At 44.6% G+C, this 15581-nt stretch overlaps 1 protein-coding gene across 3 annotated transcripts in view; it reads right to left on the bottom strand.

Annotated features, from left to right (window-relative positions):
- The window catches only part of MAP4 (microtubule associated protein 4), a 166716-nt gene that overhangs the window by 61897 nt on the left and 89238 nt on the right, over nt 1-15581 (bottom strand). For all 3 annotated transcript variants that reach the window (XM_059818566.1, XM_059818567.1, XM_059818568.1), the window contains exons 5-6: nt 4186-4317; nt 131-241 (exon numbers count right to left, since the gene is read on the bottom strand). In XM_059818566.1, the coding sequence (XP_059674549.1) occupies nt 131-241; nt 4186-4317 (243 nt within the window). The remainder of the gene's footprint in view (nt 1-130; nt 242-4185; nt 4318-15581) is intronic.

The raw sequence follows: 15581 nt of genomic DNA, 5'->3' as shown, positions 1-15581 counted from the left end.
ACCATGCTAGCCCTAATGACTCCTCCTAATGTCCTACCTCCTTCTGCCTAAATATACTTCAAAAAAAACCTTCCTGGAAGTAGCTTTTGGAATGTCTTTAGGTACTGAAAAATGCCGAGGAGGAACTCACCATGGACGTCTCCGGAAGCATCAACATGGTCCATGAACAGCGGCATATTCTTCATGTCAGTAGGAAACGATAGATCAGGCAGATTCTCCCCTCTGTGCATGCTGAAGGGGTCTGGCAGGAGACAAGAACAAGGCCAGTGTCACCACACAGAGGGAAGACATGATGCAGAGTAAGATTATTTAAAAAAGAAGATGAAGATGCACCTGACGCCACCACTGGAGTTCTGAGGGAAAGCCGCTTTCAAGATTATCTACCAGAGTCAAACTCCTTCAAAATTAGAATTTATGCCCAAAGTAAAACACGGTTGCTCAGACTGCTTCCTAGAGAAAACCGACTAAAGTTTAGATTACGACCATTGCGTGGAGAACCTGTCTCCTGCTCTTAAGGAGGAGGCATCTGTTTCTGACCTGATGGACACATACAGCTAACCTGAGTCAGGAACAATGGCTGAGCTCCAGATCAGTTAACTCGACAGGAGACCAAGCAAGCTACATGCTCTCCTCCCCAAGAACAGTACATCAGCATAAACTGACTGATGGGCCAGTATTTTAACCAAGTTACAAGCCAGAGAGGAAAACAACACTTTTCCCAGTGTCCCAGGGAGATAAGCAGCCTTCACCTTTAGTTCCAGACCAGATGCACTGGTGAGGCTGTCAGGATCTTCAGTCCACGTTTGCAAGTTGTCTTGGTTGGTCTAATGTGTGTTAGCTTTGTTCTGCTTTTGGTCCGTGTTTTAAGCGGATATATCAATGTCATCTCCAAAAGATGGTACCTTCAGAACAGCTGAGGATTCAGTGAGAGAAACTTCCTTTTCTGCAAGTTTTATTTTTTGTGTGCACACATCTCATTTCCCCTCAAGTAATCAGCATGGGCATTCAAACCAGACAGGACAGAGAGAACCACCATGCTGGATTTTATAAGATAGATTACTTAACTGAAATGCCACGGGTCAGAGAGCAGACAGATGACCTCACTGACAGAATAAAATGAAGAAAAGATGACCCTTCCATGAGTTAGTCACTGTACCGTAATACAGTCAAGGGCAAGACACTGCAAGGGGAAGGAAACGTGGCATTCCTCTCAAACAAATTATTCTGTAGTTTACAAACCCCCAGATGTGTTTTATGATCAGTGATTCCCAACACATCTTGCTGGCTTGTGCCAGATGTCCATTGCATTTCTCTCCATTCAGGCACTGCCGAGCAACGAGAGGTTTCGACTCAAGCGGCCTCTTGCAGATGAGTGACATTTCTCAGGACTATCTCGCACGATGCATTACCCAGGAGCTGAAGAACTCTCTGTTCCTGAAATGGCTGTCACACACCCATTTTCAGACACTGCACAGATTTCTTCCAGTTAAGCACAATTAAAAGGGATTCAGTTGAAGGCTGTTATTCATTTTTCTGTCAGGCATGCTATCTGCAGGCATGACAGCCAAGCTTCAGATGTTCACATGCCCATGGTGCTCCAAGTTGTCAAGATCAGGTGAGCTGCATGAATTCTTTTTATAAATCTATCAGACTATTTGAGATGCCAAGACAATGTCTTGCTTCAGAGTAAATTGTAGAAAATGTTAATTTCAAGCTGTTTAAAACAGTATTACCAAGAGTAAACAACTGCCTTTTTTCCCATTAAAAAAAGACAACAAAAAAACCCAAACCCACAAAAAAGCAATGACTGAAACCAATTTAAAAACTAAGAGATGCTGATGATCTCCCCTCTTTGTCCAGCAGTCAGATGACAAGACAAAAATGGGCGACCCAGCTTAACCCCTGTCTCTGCTCCAGGGGGAGAAAGGGGAGAAGTGGAACTTCTGGCTGAATTTCTGTTTCCCATCTCCAAAGATCCTCTGCAGACTCGAAGTGGGCCTGTGCCCGAATCAAGTTTTAGCATTTTTGTGACTGGTAAGTGATGCCGCTCTGCCGATGACAAGGTGACGGTTCCAGCAAAACACATTGCAGCTGAAAATGGGCAGGCAGGTGGGGAGGGACGAACTGTATGGATGGGATACGGCCAGTTCAGGAAACAATCAGTTCTTGCATTAAATGAGCCTTGAAAATAATTCTCTACTTGCTCAAAATTTGCAGCTTGTTTAGAATGTTATGAAGCCAGACAAATGTTAAGAATCTGAGAGTGTTATTTCTAGACAGCTGCAGGTAAGATCGACAAAACATTTAGGAAAGTTTCTTTTCAGCTCACTTCCACAGACACTTGTATCCTTCACAGTTCAGAGACATAGTTCTAATTTGCCAATGGCTGTGGACTAATAAAAGCATTTTACTGGAGGTCATTTAATAGGAACTCTTCTTGTTTAGATATCTACCTGTAGTTACAGTAATAAATCATGATACACTTGCGATTAAGGGCCTTGCAGCACTTTCAAAGCTTACAGGCAATTAGATAATGTTTGAGTTTTATTCATTCCACATTAGAATAACATTTTTAAAACAAGCCTTTTTATTACAGGTAATGTGTAAAATATATATGTACGGTTTTGCTCATAACTGTTACTTTCACAGGGTCGGGTCCCGCTGCCAGATCCCAACGCAGTGGTCCTAACATATAACAGCAGAGTCCAGAGCAGACTCAAACGCACTCTTTCAGCTGCTCACAGCAGCGGCAGAACTGGCATTTCCCATGTTTCTCACCAAGGAATGAGGAATTACAGCAATGCTGGTTGGGAGACCTGTTATACCACTGACCAGAGAATCCTCTCCTTGGGAGGGAAATCATCCTACTGCTTTCCAAAGAGTGCACATAAAAATATTGAATAAACCCGTTGACTTTTATGAGTCTGCTTCTCCTTCTGCTGACAAGTCCTTTAAGCTTGTCTATCCTCTCTGATCCCTGCGCTCGACTAATCCCTCAGCAGAATCTCTTGTTTACACAGTACCAGGAAGAGCCGTATAGAGGAACACTTTCATACTGAAGTATACGCAGTACCTTATGCATGTACAGGCGCACAAGATACTCTAAGGACATGAAACCTAAGGAAATGCGGTTTCATGCAATAGATAACCCACAGATTCACATTATTCAGGCCAAAAGAATACTGGGTGACGGGCTGGGTATGTAAACTGCTCCTAATCAACACATTTATCATCTGGCTATTGAGCCTAACTACATCAACATCCCATTCTTTCATCTAACAAAGCGATGGGAGGGAAAAATCCCAACAACTGTGTTTTGGGAACTAGTGGCTCTTTTGTTCCAGTTGTTCCATGAATCATTTCTTACCCTTGTAACAATATACAATTTCTTCACAGAACCTCTTTGTAAATACGAGATTCAGACAGAAGGAAAATAATTTAGTAAGCAGGTCTACAGTGCTGAAAAATATATTAAGAAAAAGTTTCATCCTGTTTCAGCCGGTCTCTTTCCCAGGTTTATTGCCTGTTATAATCTGGGCAGCACATACATTTCTCATACCCTCCAAGAGCTAGCAAGTGATTTCCCATAAGCCTTCTCAAAAATGAGAGAAAATCGGGTGAAAGTTGTTGGCTGAATGGGTATCTTTTTGCAGGGACAAGTTACACAAGGTTCATCTAATTTTCAAGCGAGTCAGCGGCTACACAGGCTGCCTCTGGAACAGACCGACCTGCACTGCAGATGCAGCTACGTGACAGCTGGAACTGGCATTTCTGAGAGCCGGGGAAGACCGGCTTTCAGCCGTCAACAATTTTGGCGAGGTTTGCACTGAAAGCCGCAGTATGCGAGAGCGGTTAAACTGTGGGAGTCAACCGAAAACTGCTATCGCCGTGTGAGCCATGTCAGGGGGAAATCTGCTCACCCACACTCTGTGCGCTCTAACACGCCGGACTAGCAACTCCATTTTTAACCAGCTAGACTATGCTCTAGGGCAAGTTAGGGGCTTGATGTGCTAAGTTAACTCTGGTGTCAAGATGTTACGCGTTTTAGGAAAACAGAGCAACACATCCTGAAGAACGCAGGCGTGAGTACAAGGCAAGAGAACAAAACCACCCTTAGGGATAGAGGCTAGGACTCTATCATGTTACACAACTGACGCTAGAGTTTTAAGAGTAATACAGCCGTACCAGCCATCTCCATGGGTTTGAATACGGGCTGGGACTCAAAGCACAGGTCTCTGTCGTCCATCGTCCAGGAGTCATTGCGATCAAGAAATTCTTTGTAAGACAGCTTTTCATCCATGATTTCTCCTGGGAATACTGAAATTAGAGAAGAAAATGACACAGTCAAAAGTGAAACATTAAGCTAAATTATTTAAAATAGATTATTGCATAAGAAGACATTCAGAGGCCAACAGATAACGTGAACTGTTAGCCAAACCACAGACCATGAATATTCATTTTCTACTGCTTTGATCCAACTCTTCAGATACAAGACACAGAATCATGGGAATTTCCGCATCTTGATACACATGTAAGATCAAGGATGGACTCACACGTCAGAATGCTGTCCTGCTTTCAAGCGCTTGACAATTCAAACTTGCTCCTCACTCTCATCTTTAGGGAGATTTTTCATTAACGTAAGAGCTGGAACAACTCTGAGACCCTGAACTTGCGAGGCTGAGCAAAGCTTTTAAGTCTGTCAATACAGAAACGCTGAACACAACCTGCTCATCAGGTCACAGCGGGGAGGAGGGGAAACCAAAGCCCCTTCCTGTCCTGCCCAGGCATTGACTCCTATGCGCCAAATCTGACCGTATTTACAAAAATGTTAGTACCACCACAGACACACAGCACCCATAGGATGGTTTTGCTCTCTGTTTTACTAGGAAGACAAATTCCAAATCATTTAAGTGAATAACTTTTCCCTGAATACCTCAGAGGCCTTTATTTGTATATCTTTATGTTTCACACTTAAGCCTAATCTTCCCCCAGTTTACAGTTCTCTGAACACATCAACGCCTGATGGTTTGTATCTGACCAAGGAAAACATTAATCTTTCTTTGCTGGCCCATGTTAAAAACAACTGCACTGAGACTAACAGCCTTCAGCAATTTGAGATGTTAGAGTCAAATATTTTATTACCAAAGCCTTGGAAGGCACCTTCAAAGCCTACGAGTGTCCTACCGAAAGATGTATGGAAATAAAGAAGAAATTAGACTACATAAAACTATTGAAATAAGGTTTGTCACAAGGAATATTGAAAATATGCAGATCAGCCCTTTCCTGAAGTCCTTACAAGCAGTTGGAAGATGTTTAGAAAAACCAAAGCAAGAAAGCTCAGCTGTGCACTGAGACATCCTCCAGCAGCAGCCCTAAGACATGCCATGGGCCCTCCTCTTCCCCACCTTCTGTGCCTGGTTTGTTTGAGTTTTTTAATAACATCTCCCCTTTGCTCCAGCCCATTCACTTCTCCCAGCGTAGCATCTTGGGACGAACTAGTGGACAAGCAAGATCCTGCAGCATCCCTGCACCCCCGCCACGATACGCAGACGTATGCAACACTGACAACAGCCCCAGCTGCACCAGCGTCTTGATGAACAAGAGGATTTCGCCTCTGTCCTGGGAGGCTGGGATTTCGGGGCTCCCGAGAGTGCTGCAGGCCTCTCGGGGAGGGTGGTCCACCCCTACGTGTTGGGGGGAAGCTTCGGATATGAAAGGAACCGCGCACGCATCTCCACTGACCCCTATTTTTAACGCTTCAACTTTAGATCACTTCAGAGAAACAAAAGCAGCAGCAAGTGGCAACGGCCAGGATGGGAACAAGCACTAAGGCATACATTAAGTTCCCCTTGTAAATAAGAGGTGTATCAATACGTACAGCATACAAAAGCTAGCTATAAATAAGCTAACACTTGCGAGGTTTGATTTACACTGATTTACACAAAAAAAATCCTCAACTTCAGCTGTGTCAATACCGGCTACTCTAGCGTAGCTCCCTCGTAGTCTCAGCTGTTACTGTAAAAAGCCCGGTTGTTTCAGCTTTCAAAGACATTTCTAGATCCTGTAGTTGTACAAAAGAAACAAAAACATATGTCCTAAAGTTTTCAAATATGACAAATGCAGGGGAAAGGCTCAAAACAAATACCCAGACTTGTGACTTTTCAGATTAATTTTCATTTTAAAGAGACCTGAATTTGTCAGCTCGTCCATCAACAACATTAGACTTTCAAACTGATTTCCAGTTTCTTCTGGAGAGAAACACAAAAATATTTACACAAACTCCTTCTCTCATCCCCTAATGCAATATGCTACCCTCTCTTGCCAATACATCTCTTCACGCTTTTAATATTTTTACCTTCACTTCGGCTAACAGTACTACTTGCAAGACTGGAGCTCAGGAAAGGAAATTGATAGTGTGCCACAAAAGATGCTCCTGAAGACGACCCTTAATTCAGTGCAAAACTGCAGTTAATAAAAGCAAACCCAATGTTAACACACAGAAGGAACAGGACAGAAGAAATAATTAAAAACCACAACACTCATGTATATAAAAGCAACAACCACTGCCTCTTCTAGGAGGCTGAGGTACCAGCTAGTCACAAACAGAGGATTTGTAGCAAGGTGGAACAAAGATTCATGATGAGAGAGGTTGTAATAATTCTAATAATAATAAAAAGTGATTGAGAGTAAGATGAAAGAGGGCTCTTGTGGGGTTTTTTTGTTTGTTTTACATCAAAAAATAATGAAACAATACGAGTACAAATCAATCAGTGCTTACAGCAATTTGATCAGAGATTTTGTTCTTAAGAAGAACAGGAGGCAATTCAATTAAGTTAGAAACATGTCAAAATCTCAGATGATTAGTACATAAATACTACTTCTCATAATTAAACTCTGGAGCTCAATGCCATACAGCTTCCCTAGGGTCGAAAACTTTGCAAGGTCAGAGGCGTATGACGGTCTGCGTATTCCTATTTTGAGTCATTAACGGCAATACACTTCAGCAGGGACTTCACCGGTAATCCCCAGGAAAGGCAGAAGATTTAACGAGCTTTAACTCCCTTGGAGGCGTTACATGAACTGCGGCGTGGCAGACGGGACAGGGGACCGGGCGAGTGTTTCTCTACCTAAATTCGGAGGGAGGCAGTGATGGTGTCACCAGGTTTCAGTTAACAGCAGCTCAGTTCCCTCGGCACGAGGCAGGATGCGGCTCTCCCTGCCCACGCTGGCCTCCGGCCGGGCAGGGAACCGCTGCCTTCCCCGAGCTGCCGAGAGGTAGCCCTGCGGCCGCCGGCTCATCCTCCTGCTCCGTCTCCAGCCCTGTGCAAACGGAGGTGCTTCCAGCTCTCAGGCTGACCTAACGGGGATGACCCAGGTGTGCTCCGCTTCCAAGGGGGCTGAGAAATGCTGTACCAGACGTGCCGTACTGTGGATGCAGTGAGCAAAAAGGAACTGGATCTTCAAAGGGAAATGGGACAGACTATTCACAAGGCTGCTCACGGCACTAGTGTTTGAACGAGGGTGTCCCACAAGAAACAACCAAACAAGCAACATGCTGGAAACATGCATTTTTCCCCTCCGGAATTCAAAATACTGAGAACGCTGCCTACCAGCCGCCGGTTGGGTACTGATACACCACGACAAGATGGGCAATGACTATGGGAAGCGATGTTATGCTCTAACAGAAGTTTGCAATTATAGAAGAGTTCCTAGTCAGATTCTGATCCAACTAAATAGAAATAAAATGCAATATATTTTACCCTTATATGCACTCTAAGGGCCAAAGAATGGGATTTCAAAGTATAATTCTAGTAAACACAAGATCTACTACTTCGCTTCTGTGCAAACACCACCAAGAGAAAGCACTGAAGAACTGCTGTTGAATAAATTCGGTATCTGACCATCAGTGGAGTTATTCCTACCTCCCGTGCTACAGCCCTACAGATGCTACAAGCATCCTAAAGCAGTGCCGATTTGGCAAGCGGATGCTGCTTTTCTGCCAGTGGCTTTTAGCTATTATTCTGCTAAATGACTACATTTGACATGGTTGACTTCAACAGAGAGGATACAGAAGATTCCCAGGCCAAGCTTTACCGCAGCTCTGCTTCCTCTATGCAAAGGACGAGGTACCGCTGCGTGCAAGCAGGAAAGGTGACACGTGAAGGCAACGACCCCCTCGTGTTCAGCAGGAAAACCAGCCGAGGCAATGCTGGCGGATCGTGGAGTCTGAGGGTAGCCTGAAGGCTGACAACGTAAGCAGGAAATATTTTATTAAGAGAGACAATGATCGTTTAGATTTGCAAAGTACTTTGAAGATAAAGTGCCACCACATGTGTCAAGAGACATTATTATTTACGATTATTTGTGGTGCAGAATAGCAAGGGATTTAATTATATTCTATTGTAAATTCTTCTGGACAGGAGCCTGCCATTCATTTGTCTATAAAACTCCATTTAAAACAAAAAAACCAGGAGACTGTAAATGTCCTTGTCAGCATGAGGAAGAGGCCCGGGAGCAGTTAAGAAAATTTGACGTGAACTTTCTCAAAGATGACTTCAACTGATTTTTTGGATTGGACCCACGCTAAGTCTGATCAACAGTAGAGCACGCACCGATTGAACTCTATTTTAACTAAATCTGTTAGTACTAGACCACAAATACATATTGGCATATTGCTATTATTAATAGATCTCATGGGGGAAGAACATAAAGGGCTACAACAGGTAAACCAGGAGTAAAACCTCCACTTTTTTTTTTTTAGTAGACAGGCTGCATTCGTGCCTTTAAATAAAGCGGAGGGGACCCTCCCTCAACCACACACCTCGCTGGAAAAGGAACGAGCAGGACAGTAAGGCAGCAGGCATAAAGAATTGTAAAGGGAAACATCTATGTGCAACATCAGATGAAAATCAAACTCCTGTTAACAGTTGAGCAGAACTATACTGGTGTTTGCAAATCCTTAGTTCTCGCAAAAGCCAGATGAAAGATGATTCAAAAGCAGATGTGAATTGCCTCTGCCAAATCATTAGTAACATAAACCAGAAGACTTGCATGTTTTTCATACAACATTTTCATAACAGATGCTAATTAAAAAAACCGACACAAAACCACCATTGCTTTCCAGCAGAAAAACAGAGGCGAGAAGGAATCCAGTGAGCTGCTGGAGGCAGCCAAGAGGCCAGCGGCCGGGTCAGGAGCAGGCACAAGGCTCCCGAGGCCAGAGAAGCCCTTCGCTCCCCACTGCCAGCGGCGCGCCTCTGCTGAAGCTGACCGTCAGCGCCGGTGACAACGCAAGCGGAGAATCCAGACTGCTGTATCAAAGCAAGCGTTAGCAAAAGCTCCCTTGCTATTCCCAAAGTGTTTTTCGACATGACTTGCCATACAGTTATGAAGTGAACACTTCCAGCTTATTTGTCGTCCCCACCCTGTCCCAATACTCGGTTCCTCCTTAGTCAAGCAAGCTTGATGGAACGTGAGAAACGTGACCTCAGGAACAGGGTCCCAAGGACCATAGAAAAGAGGATTTTTCAGTTCCAAACCCAGTTCTGCAGACCCTCCTAAAACCCACAGTCTGCATGTGATCTACAAACAAAAGACATAAAAGCAAACAAAAATGACTAGCCAAACTCTTAGGCCAATCAATCCTGAAGGTGCCTATTAATATCTATCAGCAGCAGATAATGTACTCAACACAAAATGTAAATTTGACAGATCCCACAAACCTGTAAAGTAATTTTAGCAAGTATTAAAGCTTGCTGATAGTTGAAAATCCGGTTAGGACTGTTGATAATATAAACCAATGTAGGATTACAGCTTACAAAGTCTTGCTTAAAGAAAAAAAGTACTGTTAACAACATACTTACAAAACAAACCTGCTTCTGAAAGAAAAAATATGGATCCCATGCAAGTAGCACCTTCTCTGAACTGATCCCACGGCACGTTCCGGAGAAAGAGCGCAAAACATTTAAGAGGGCTGCTGGCAGTGTTGATCTGTTTGTTTTATCATCTGCTCCGCAAAGATCAGCATGGTCACATAAGCCAATTCAGAAACTAATCCATACAAAACAGCACTTCTGGCAACCTACAAGAGGGACGCTCCCAACACGGGCAGCCTGCTGTGCTCAGACCTCCAGAAGAGAAAAAAAATCTGTACCCGCTATGCCGCAGGGCATCGCACAGTGAACTTCCAGCAAGGAGCACTCTTAGTAGAGGATTACCATGATAAAGCCTTTTCGCTGCAGGAGACGCTAATCTTGATAGGTCACTGACCAGATCTCTAGCTAGAGGTTAAGTATCTTCAAAATTAACAAGTCTGCAGCCATGAGATGTCCCTGCCAGCACCAAGCCAACCAAACAGAGAAAGAGAAGCTTAAGAGCTTCATTCCTATAGCTGATCTTAAAGCTCATTTGCCCAGATCACTGCATTGCTTCAGTATCTTAAATGGCTGCCAAGTTTGCTGTGCTGAAATCGCCGTCCAAGACCCATAGCTTTACCGGTCGGCAGAACAAGCCGTGCCCTGCAATAAATTCTCAGCAATCTCAAAGGAAATGAAAGTCCGCACCACCTCTGCAGGGTATGGTATACTGCTACCTTTACAAGGAACTTTAAGAAGCATTGTTAGAAGGCAGGGGTTGAGTAACATGCAAATTTTTATATTCTACATGAGATTTGGAGCTGTTTTGGTAGCACCTGGTTCCTGCGTGAGGCTCTGCTCTGCACAGCTGCACTCAGCAGGCTGCTACGGGCAGTCACTAACAGGAGCGACTTCTGATTCCCAGCATACGGAGTCATGAGATACTTGCCTGCGTCTCTTCTTTGATTTTCTTATGCACATGCAGAGGCGCTACCTTCAACATGCTAGCCAACGGTGTTATGTAGGGTGGGATGATGTGTGGAACATCAGGTAAAAACCCCTACAGGCAGCCAAGATGTGCCGGGTTCTCCTTCCCGCGCTCGGGGCATCGATGCATTGCTTGGGGCGAGCCTCACCTTAAAGGTTACACAGTACCTCTTCAAAGATGCTCAGCGCTCCTTCTGCGCGTGCTGGCTTCAGAGTAAACGGGAAGTACCTCGCAGGAGTATCTCCTCAATATTTTATTATCAGTTTCATTATTTTGTAAAATAGAACGTTGTCTAGTTCAGTTCGGAGTGAAGGGTCTTAAAATCACTGGAAATGAGTATTACAGACAAGCTTCGCTAATACCCAAAATCTAAAGGATAAACAGACAAAAATCTACATGGAAAAGGATGTAGACCAGCCTACCAAAGTTCGTACATTTTTATCCAAGAGGATAAGAGCTCAAAATTAAAAGAAGTTTTTGCATTTAATAAATATATAAAGCACAAAGCTGGCAGCCTTGATGGAGAAGGATTTATCCAGACCAGAGCCAAACTGGTTACCTTCTGCCCAGTGACTTTCTCCTTGTCAAACTGAAACACAGGCAACTCCATTTAAACCTTTTTTTTTTAAAAAATTAAAATCCGAGGGAAATTGAACACTGGACAGATTGCCCAGAGAGGCTGTGGAGTCTCCATCCTTGGAGATAACTCAAAACCCGGCTGGACACAGCCCGAGCAGCCGCCTCTGGTTTCCCTGCCTTGAGCAGTGGGGTTGGACTCGAGATGTCAGATGTCCCCTCCAGCCTCCTAAGCCTTCGCAGGCACTTCAGATGCTGCTTTTGGAGAAAAAGACTTCTGTCCTCGCAGAAGATAAAGGCTTAACTACCAGGAGCTAGCACTGAAACCAAATCTGGCTGAGATTACTCTAAATATTTTAATTTGCTGCAATGAGAAGCAAATTAAAATCCATCATTGAGTTAGACGGGAAAAAGAAGATCAGGAATGTATTACTGGTCCTCAAGAAACCGCAGGGCATTTCGGATGGTGCTGACAGTTCAAGAAGCATTTTATTGCTTTCCTTCTGAAATTCCATGCTGTTATATAATCCGGGATGCTAAAAAAGCTCAGCGCATACGACTGTCAGAACCAGTATCTCCTAACTGAAAAGATGCAAAGTCAGTGACTTTAAAGTTCAACACAGGGTTCACATTTTGGCTTTAAAAAAAAAAAAAAAAAAGGGAAAAAAAGAAAAATACTCCGCAAGGGAAAAAAGATGCAATTGTTACAGTTTACTGTATAGCTTTTTCCCCCTTACTTATTCTTCCTAAAGAGACGTTTCAGCAGTTGCTTCATGACAAACTGAAAGCAAGAACCAGAGATGCACAGAAAGCACGCCTCCCACCCTCAGCAATAATTGCTCTACAAGCGATGTTTGTTCTCATGCTCCTGCTTCCCGCTGGGAATGTCAGATGCTCAGGAAGCGAGTAATTTGTTATCACATCGCCGATGTTATGGGAGAAGTCTCGCAGATCGCTGACAAGGCTCCGGACTGCACTGCAGGACGGCTTCCACCAGATACCCTCTTTAGATTCCTCCATCTAGAACCGCACTCGATAGACTCTAAATTTTTTAACAACAAAGGCACTTGAAATCCTATTTTTAAACAAAAGACTCTCTAAAGATTTATTTCCACAGCGTTGTCATAGGCACACATAAACAAAATAGCTCTACCTCAGAGACTTCTTTTACCCATGAAGTGTTACTTTGAGCAGGTATCCGTTCGGTGAATTAAGAGAACGATGCTTGCGCTTATCGCAGGAAGATGAGGATTACAGGAATACTGCCTGTGTTACCAGGTGTTGTTTTAAAACCAGACACCTGAAGCATGGTTGGATATTTTTACTTTTTGCTATTCTTGGGCTTTTTGTTTGGTTTTTCTTAACTGATATTTTGGAGAGCCAATGACACAACCAGGACAGTTTTACTGTTTCACTTGGGGTTCCTTACTAAAGCTGAGGACCTTCTGCATATCCTTTGTAGTGAATATTTCAATCCAAAGCCATGAAAAAAACCCCACAAACCTGTTCAACAAGCCCAACACAAGACGCAGACAATATAAAAGAACATCTCTACGTATAGAAACCCCAAAGCAATAACGCCAAGATTGAGTCAGCGGAATCACTCCCCCATTCCCTGGCCTTGGATCCAGCCTCATAATTGAGAGGAACGTACAAGAAGGTACCTGAACATCCTCGCAGGCAGCCTTGCCTAAAACTTATGAGGTTGAAATAAGCAAAATTTTGAGGCAAAAGACTCACAGTGTGGGAACCGCCGGCTCCTTACGATGAGCATGCGAGGCCCGTCCAACCCCCAGTTTGCGGGCACCAGAGGAGAGCCCAAAAGATGTGAGGAACAGGCGGTGGAGTCTCATCTCCCGTGCTACCAACCTGGCCAGAGCTCCTCAGCACAGCCATCTCGCACTCATGAGCACACAGGTCTGCAAGTGAGAGCGATGCGAAAACAACCACAAGTGAAAAAAGTTTTGTTTAAAATAAGTATCACCTGCCCTTCCATAAAGTCTCACACCAAGTTGTGTTGTTTTAGCGTCCTACGAAAGCCTCCCGGCTTCTAGAGCAATCTGGAAGCCGCCGGTGCAGCGCGGTGCTGCGACGCAGCACGAGGAAGGAAGCCCCAAAGAGCTTTTGCGGAGGACTGCAGTCCCTCCGCACTCAGTACTACCCCAAGCGGGGAGAGCGTGTCCCTTACGCTGTCACCACGAGCCAGTGACACTGCAGTTTACAGCGGTGAGCTGTGACCCAGAGCGCTGTCATCCTTTGTTCCGAGCAGGAAAAAAGCTATTTCCCCTGAAAGGGCTGTTACCAAATTTAAACAGCTTTATACTGATTCAGGGAATGCTCCAGTTCAAACACTCAATTATAACTTCTTCCAGCGGGGTAGGGGGAGAGGCTGGAGCAGCATCTCAGACGTGGCAGTGGCACATTTTGAGAAGACTGACCATGCTCCAGATTAATCCAGGGTCAAAAAGCTGCGCAGCACTTCAGAGCAGAAGCCTTCGGGAAGAGCAGAAGCAGCAGCAGGGAACCAACATAAGGATTCGTTCAGCAAAGGTCAGTGCTGAGCTTAAGCACATGAGCCTTTCAAACATGGGTATGTGAAGGCATGAACCCACCCTGGAGGGGTGTAAGGGCGTTGGTTTTCAAGGAAGACAGGTTTGGGAGTCCTTTTCCTCCAGGGCAATCAAAGTAGTCTCTTGAACAGGGCCATGGGTGTCCCCTAAACCTTTGGAGATGTGGGTGGGGAAGGATGAGAAAACATTACCAAAGAGACACACTAGATCCCCAGACACGCAACCCAGAAGTTTGGAAAATGAGCAGGACCTCAGATGCTGTGCATGAGCAGCTGGGAATGTGCGAGCCCTGACCTTGAGACATGTGCTGCGAGGTACCTCTCGGGTACATGGTGACTCCGTGGAGCTGAGAACCAGAGCAGCAAGAGGCCTAGGAAGAACCTGCAGTCCAGCCGAGGTGATGGGCCAGTCCCTGGGAGCCCCGAGCTGCAGCTGGATTGAGGCCAACAGCTAAAGAGGGTTCAGGGCACCATAAACACAGAAAAGCAGGTCAGACATGAGCTTCTGCCATTCTGCAAGTAGGACCGGGGCTTTCAGAGCACAGTGTCCCCTGCCCCCAGAACTCCAAGATCCAGAGAATGGATTAAAAAAAAAAAATAGCTGAGGTATAAAAAGTCAGTAAAATTCTTAAAGAAAATATCCCCTACATAGCATCTGACGATGATTTGGTAAGTCGTGTTGAGGAACTCCAACCTTCTCTCCTTATCCTTCTGCACCAAGACCAGATCACATTTACCCAAACTATCATGAAAAACAAGCCTGCAAATTTCTCTTCAAGCCTGCAAATTTCTCTTCAGCTAGACACTTAAAGTGCTTCTTTAAGATCATAAGGTAGCATAAGATTTCTTCTTATCCCATGCCCATACCAGACTAACCAACTACTTCATGAAAAGTATTTTGTATTTGAGATGTCTCTTCGTGTGTGGGTTAAACATCACACATTCCCCATGTCCCCAGACTGTCTTCCATTTGCCTGCTCAACAGACACTGGGCAGAGCTACCCAGCCAAGTCATCATCGAAAGCAACTGGAGCAGAATAACTGCCTCTACCTCCTCGCACACAACGCTCCCACGAGGACATGGCCGCTGCCTTCCTGGGCTGGGCCGCATTTCAGCTGTGATCTGTTACAATTCCCAAGTTTTCTCCCGACAAACTCCAAGTGCTTTTCTGCTGAATTCTTTCTTCACGCGTAATCAGGGCCAGAGAAGAAAGCAAAAATAAAAGCACTTACAGTCCCTATGGAATGAAGCATGATCTCCAAGTGTATTCTTCTAGAAGTCAGTACTTACAAAAAGAAACTCATACAAGAACAAGGTCCACACACCACCATACGTGAAGTGTCCAGCCAACTGCTTGAAAGTGATCCACTAATAAGTACTTCAAGAGCTATTTCTCCAGCTGAGGAGGGCACAAAACTGGCTGTCTCTTCTCAAAACTTTTAACAAGGAAATTAGGGAACTGGGGTCATGTTAAAGAAACATCCTTACTCCCTGCACCCCATCTTACCTTCACCTCATCTGCTACCTCGTCAAACAAAAGCAGCTTCAAAGACTTTCCAGAGCGCAGTGCCTCCTGTTCATTATTCTGCTATT

This window comes from Gavia stellata, chromosome 6 (assembly GCF_030936135.1).
Source record: "Gavia stellata isolate bGavSte3 chromosome 6, bGavSte3.hap2, whole genome shotgun sequence".
NCBI lineage: Eukaryota > Metazoa > Chordata > Aves > Gaviiformes > Gaviidae > Gavia > Gavia stellata.
Note: the sequence above shows the minus strand (reverse complement) of the source record. Positions and strands in the feature narration are given on the sequence as shown.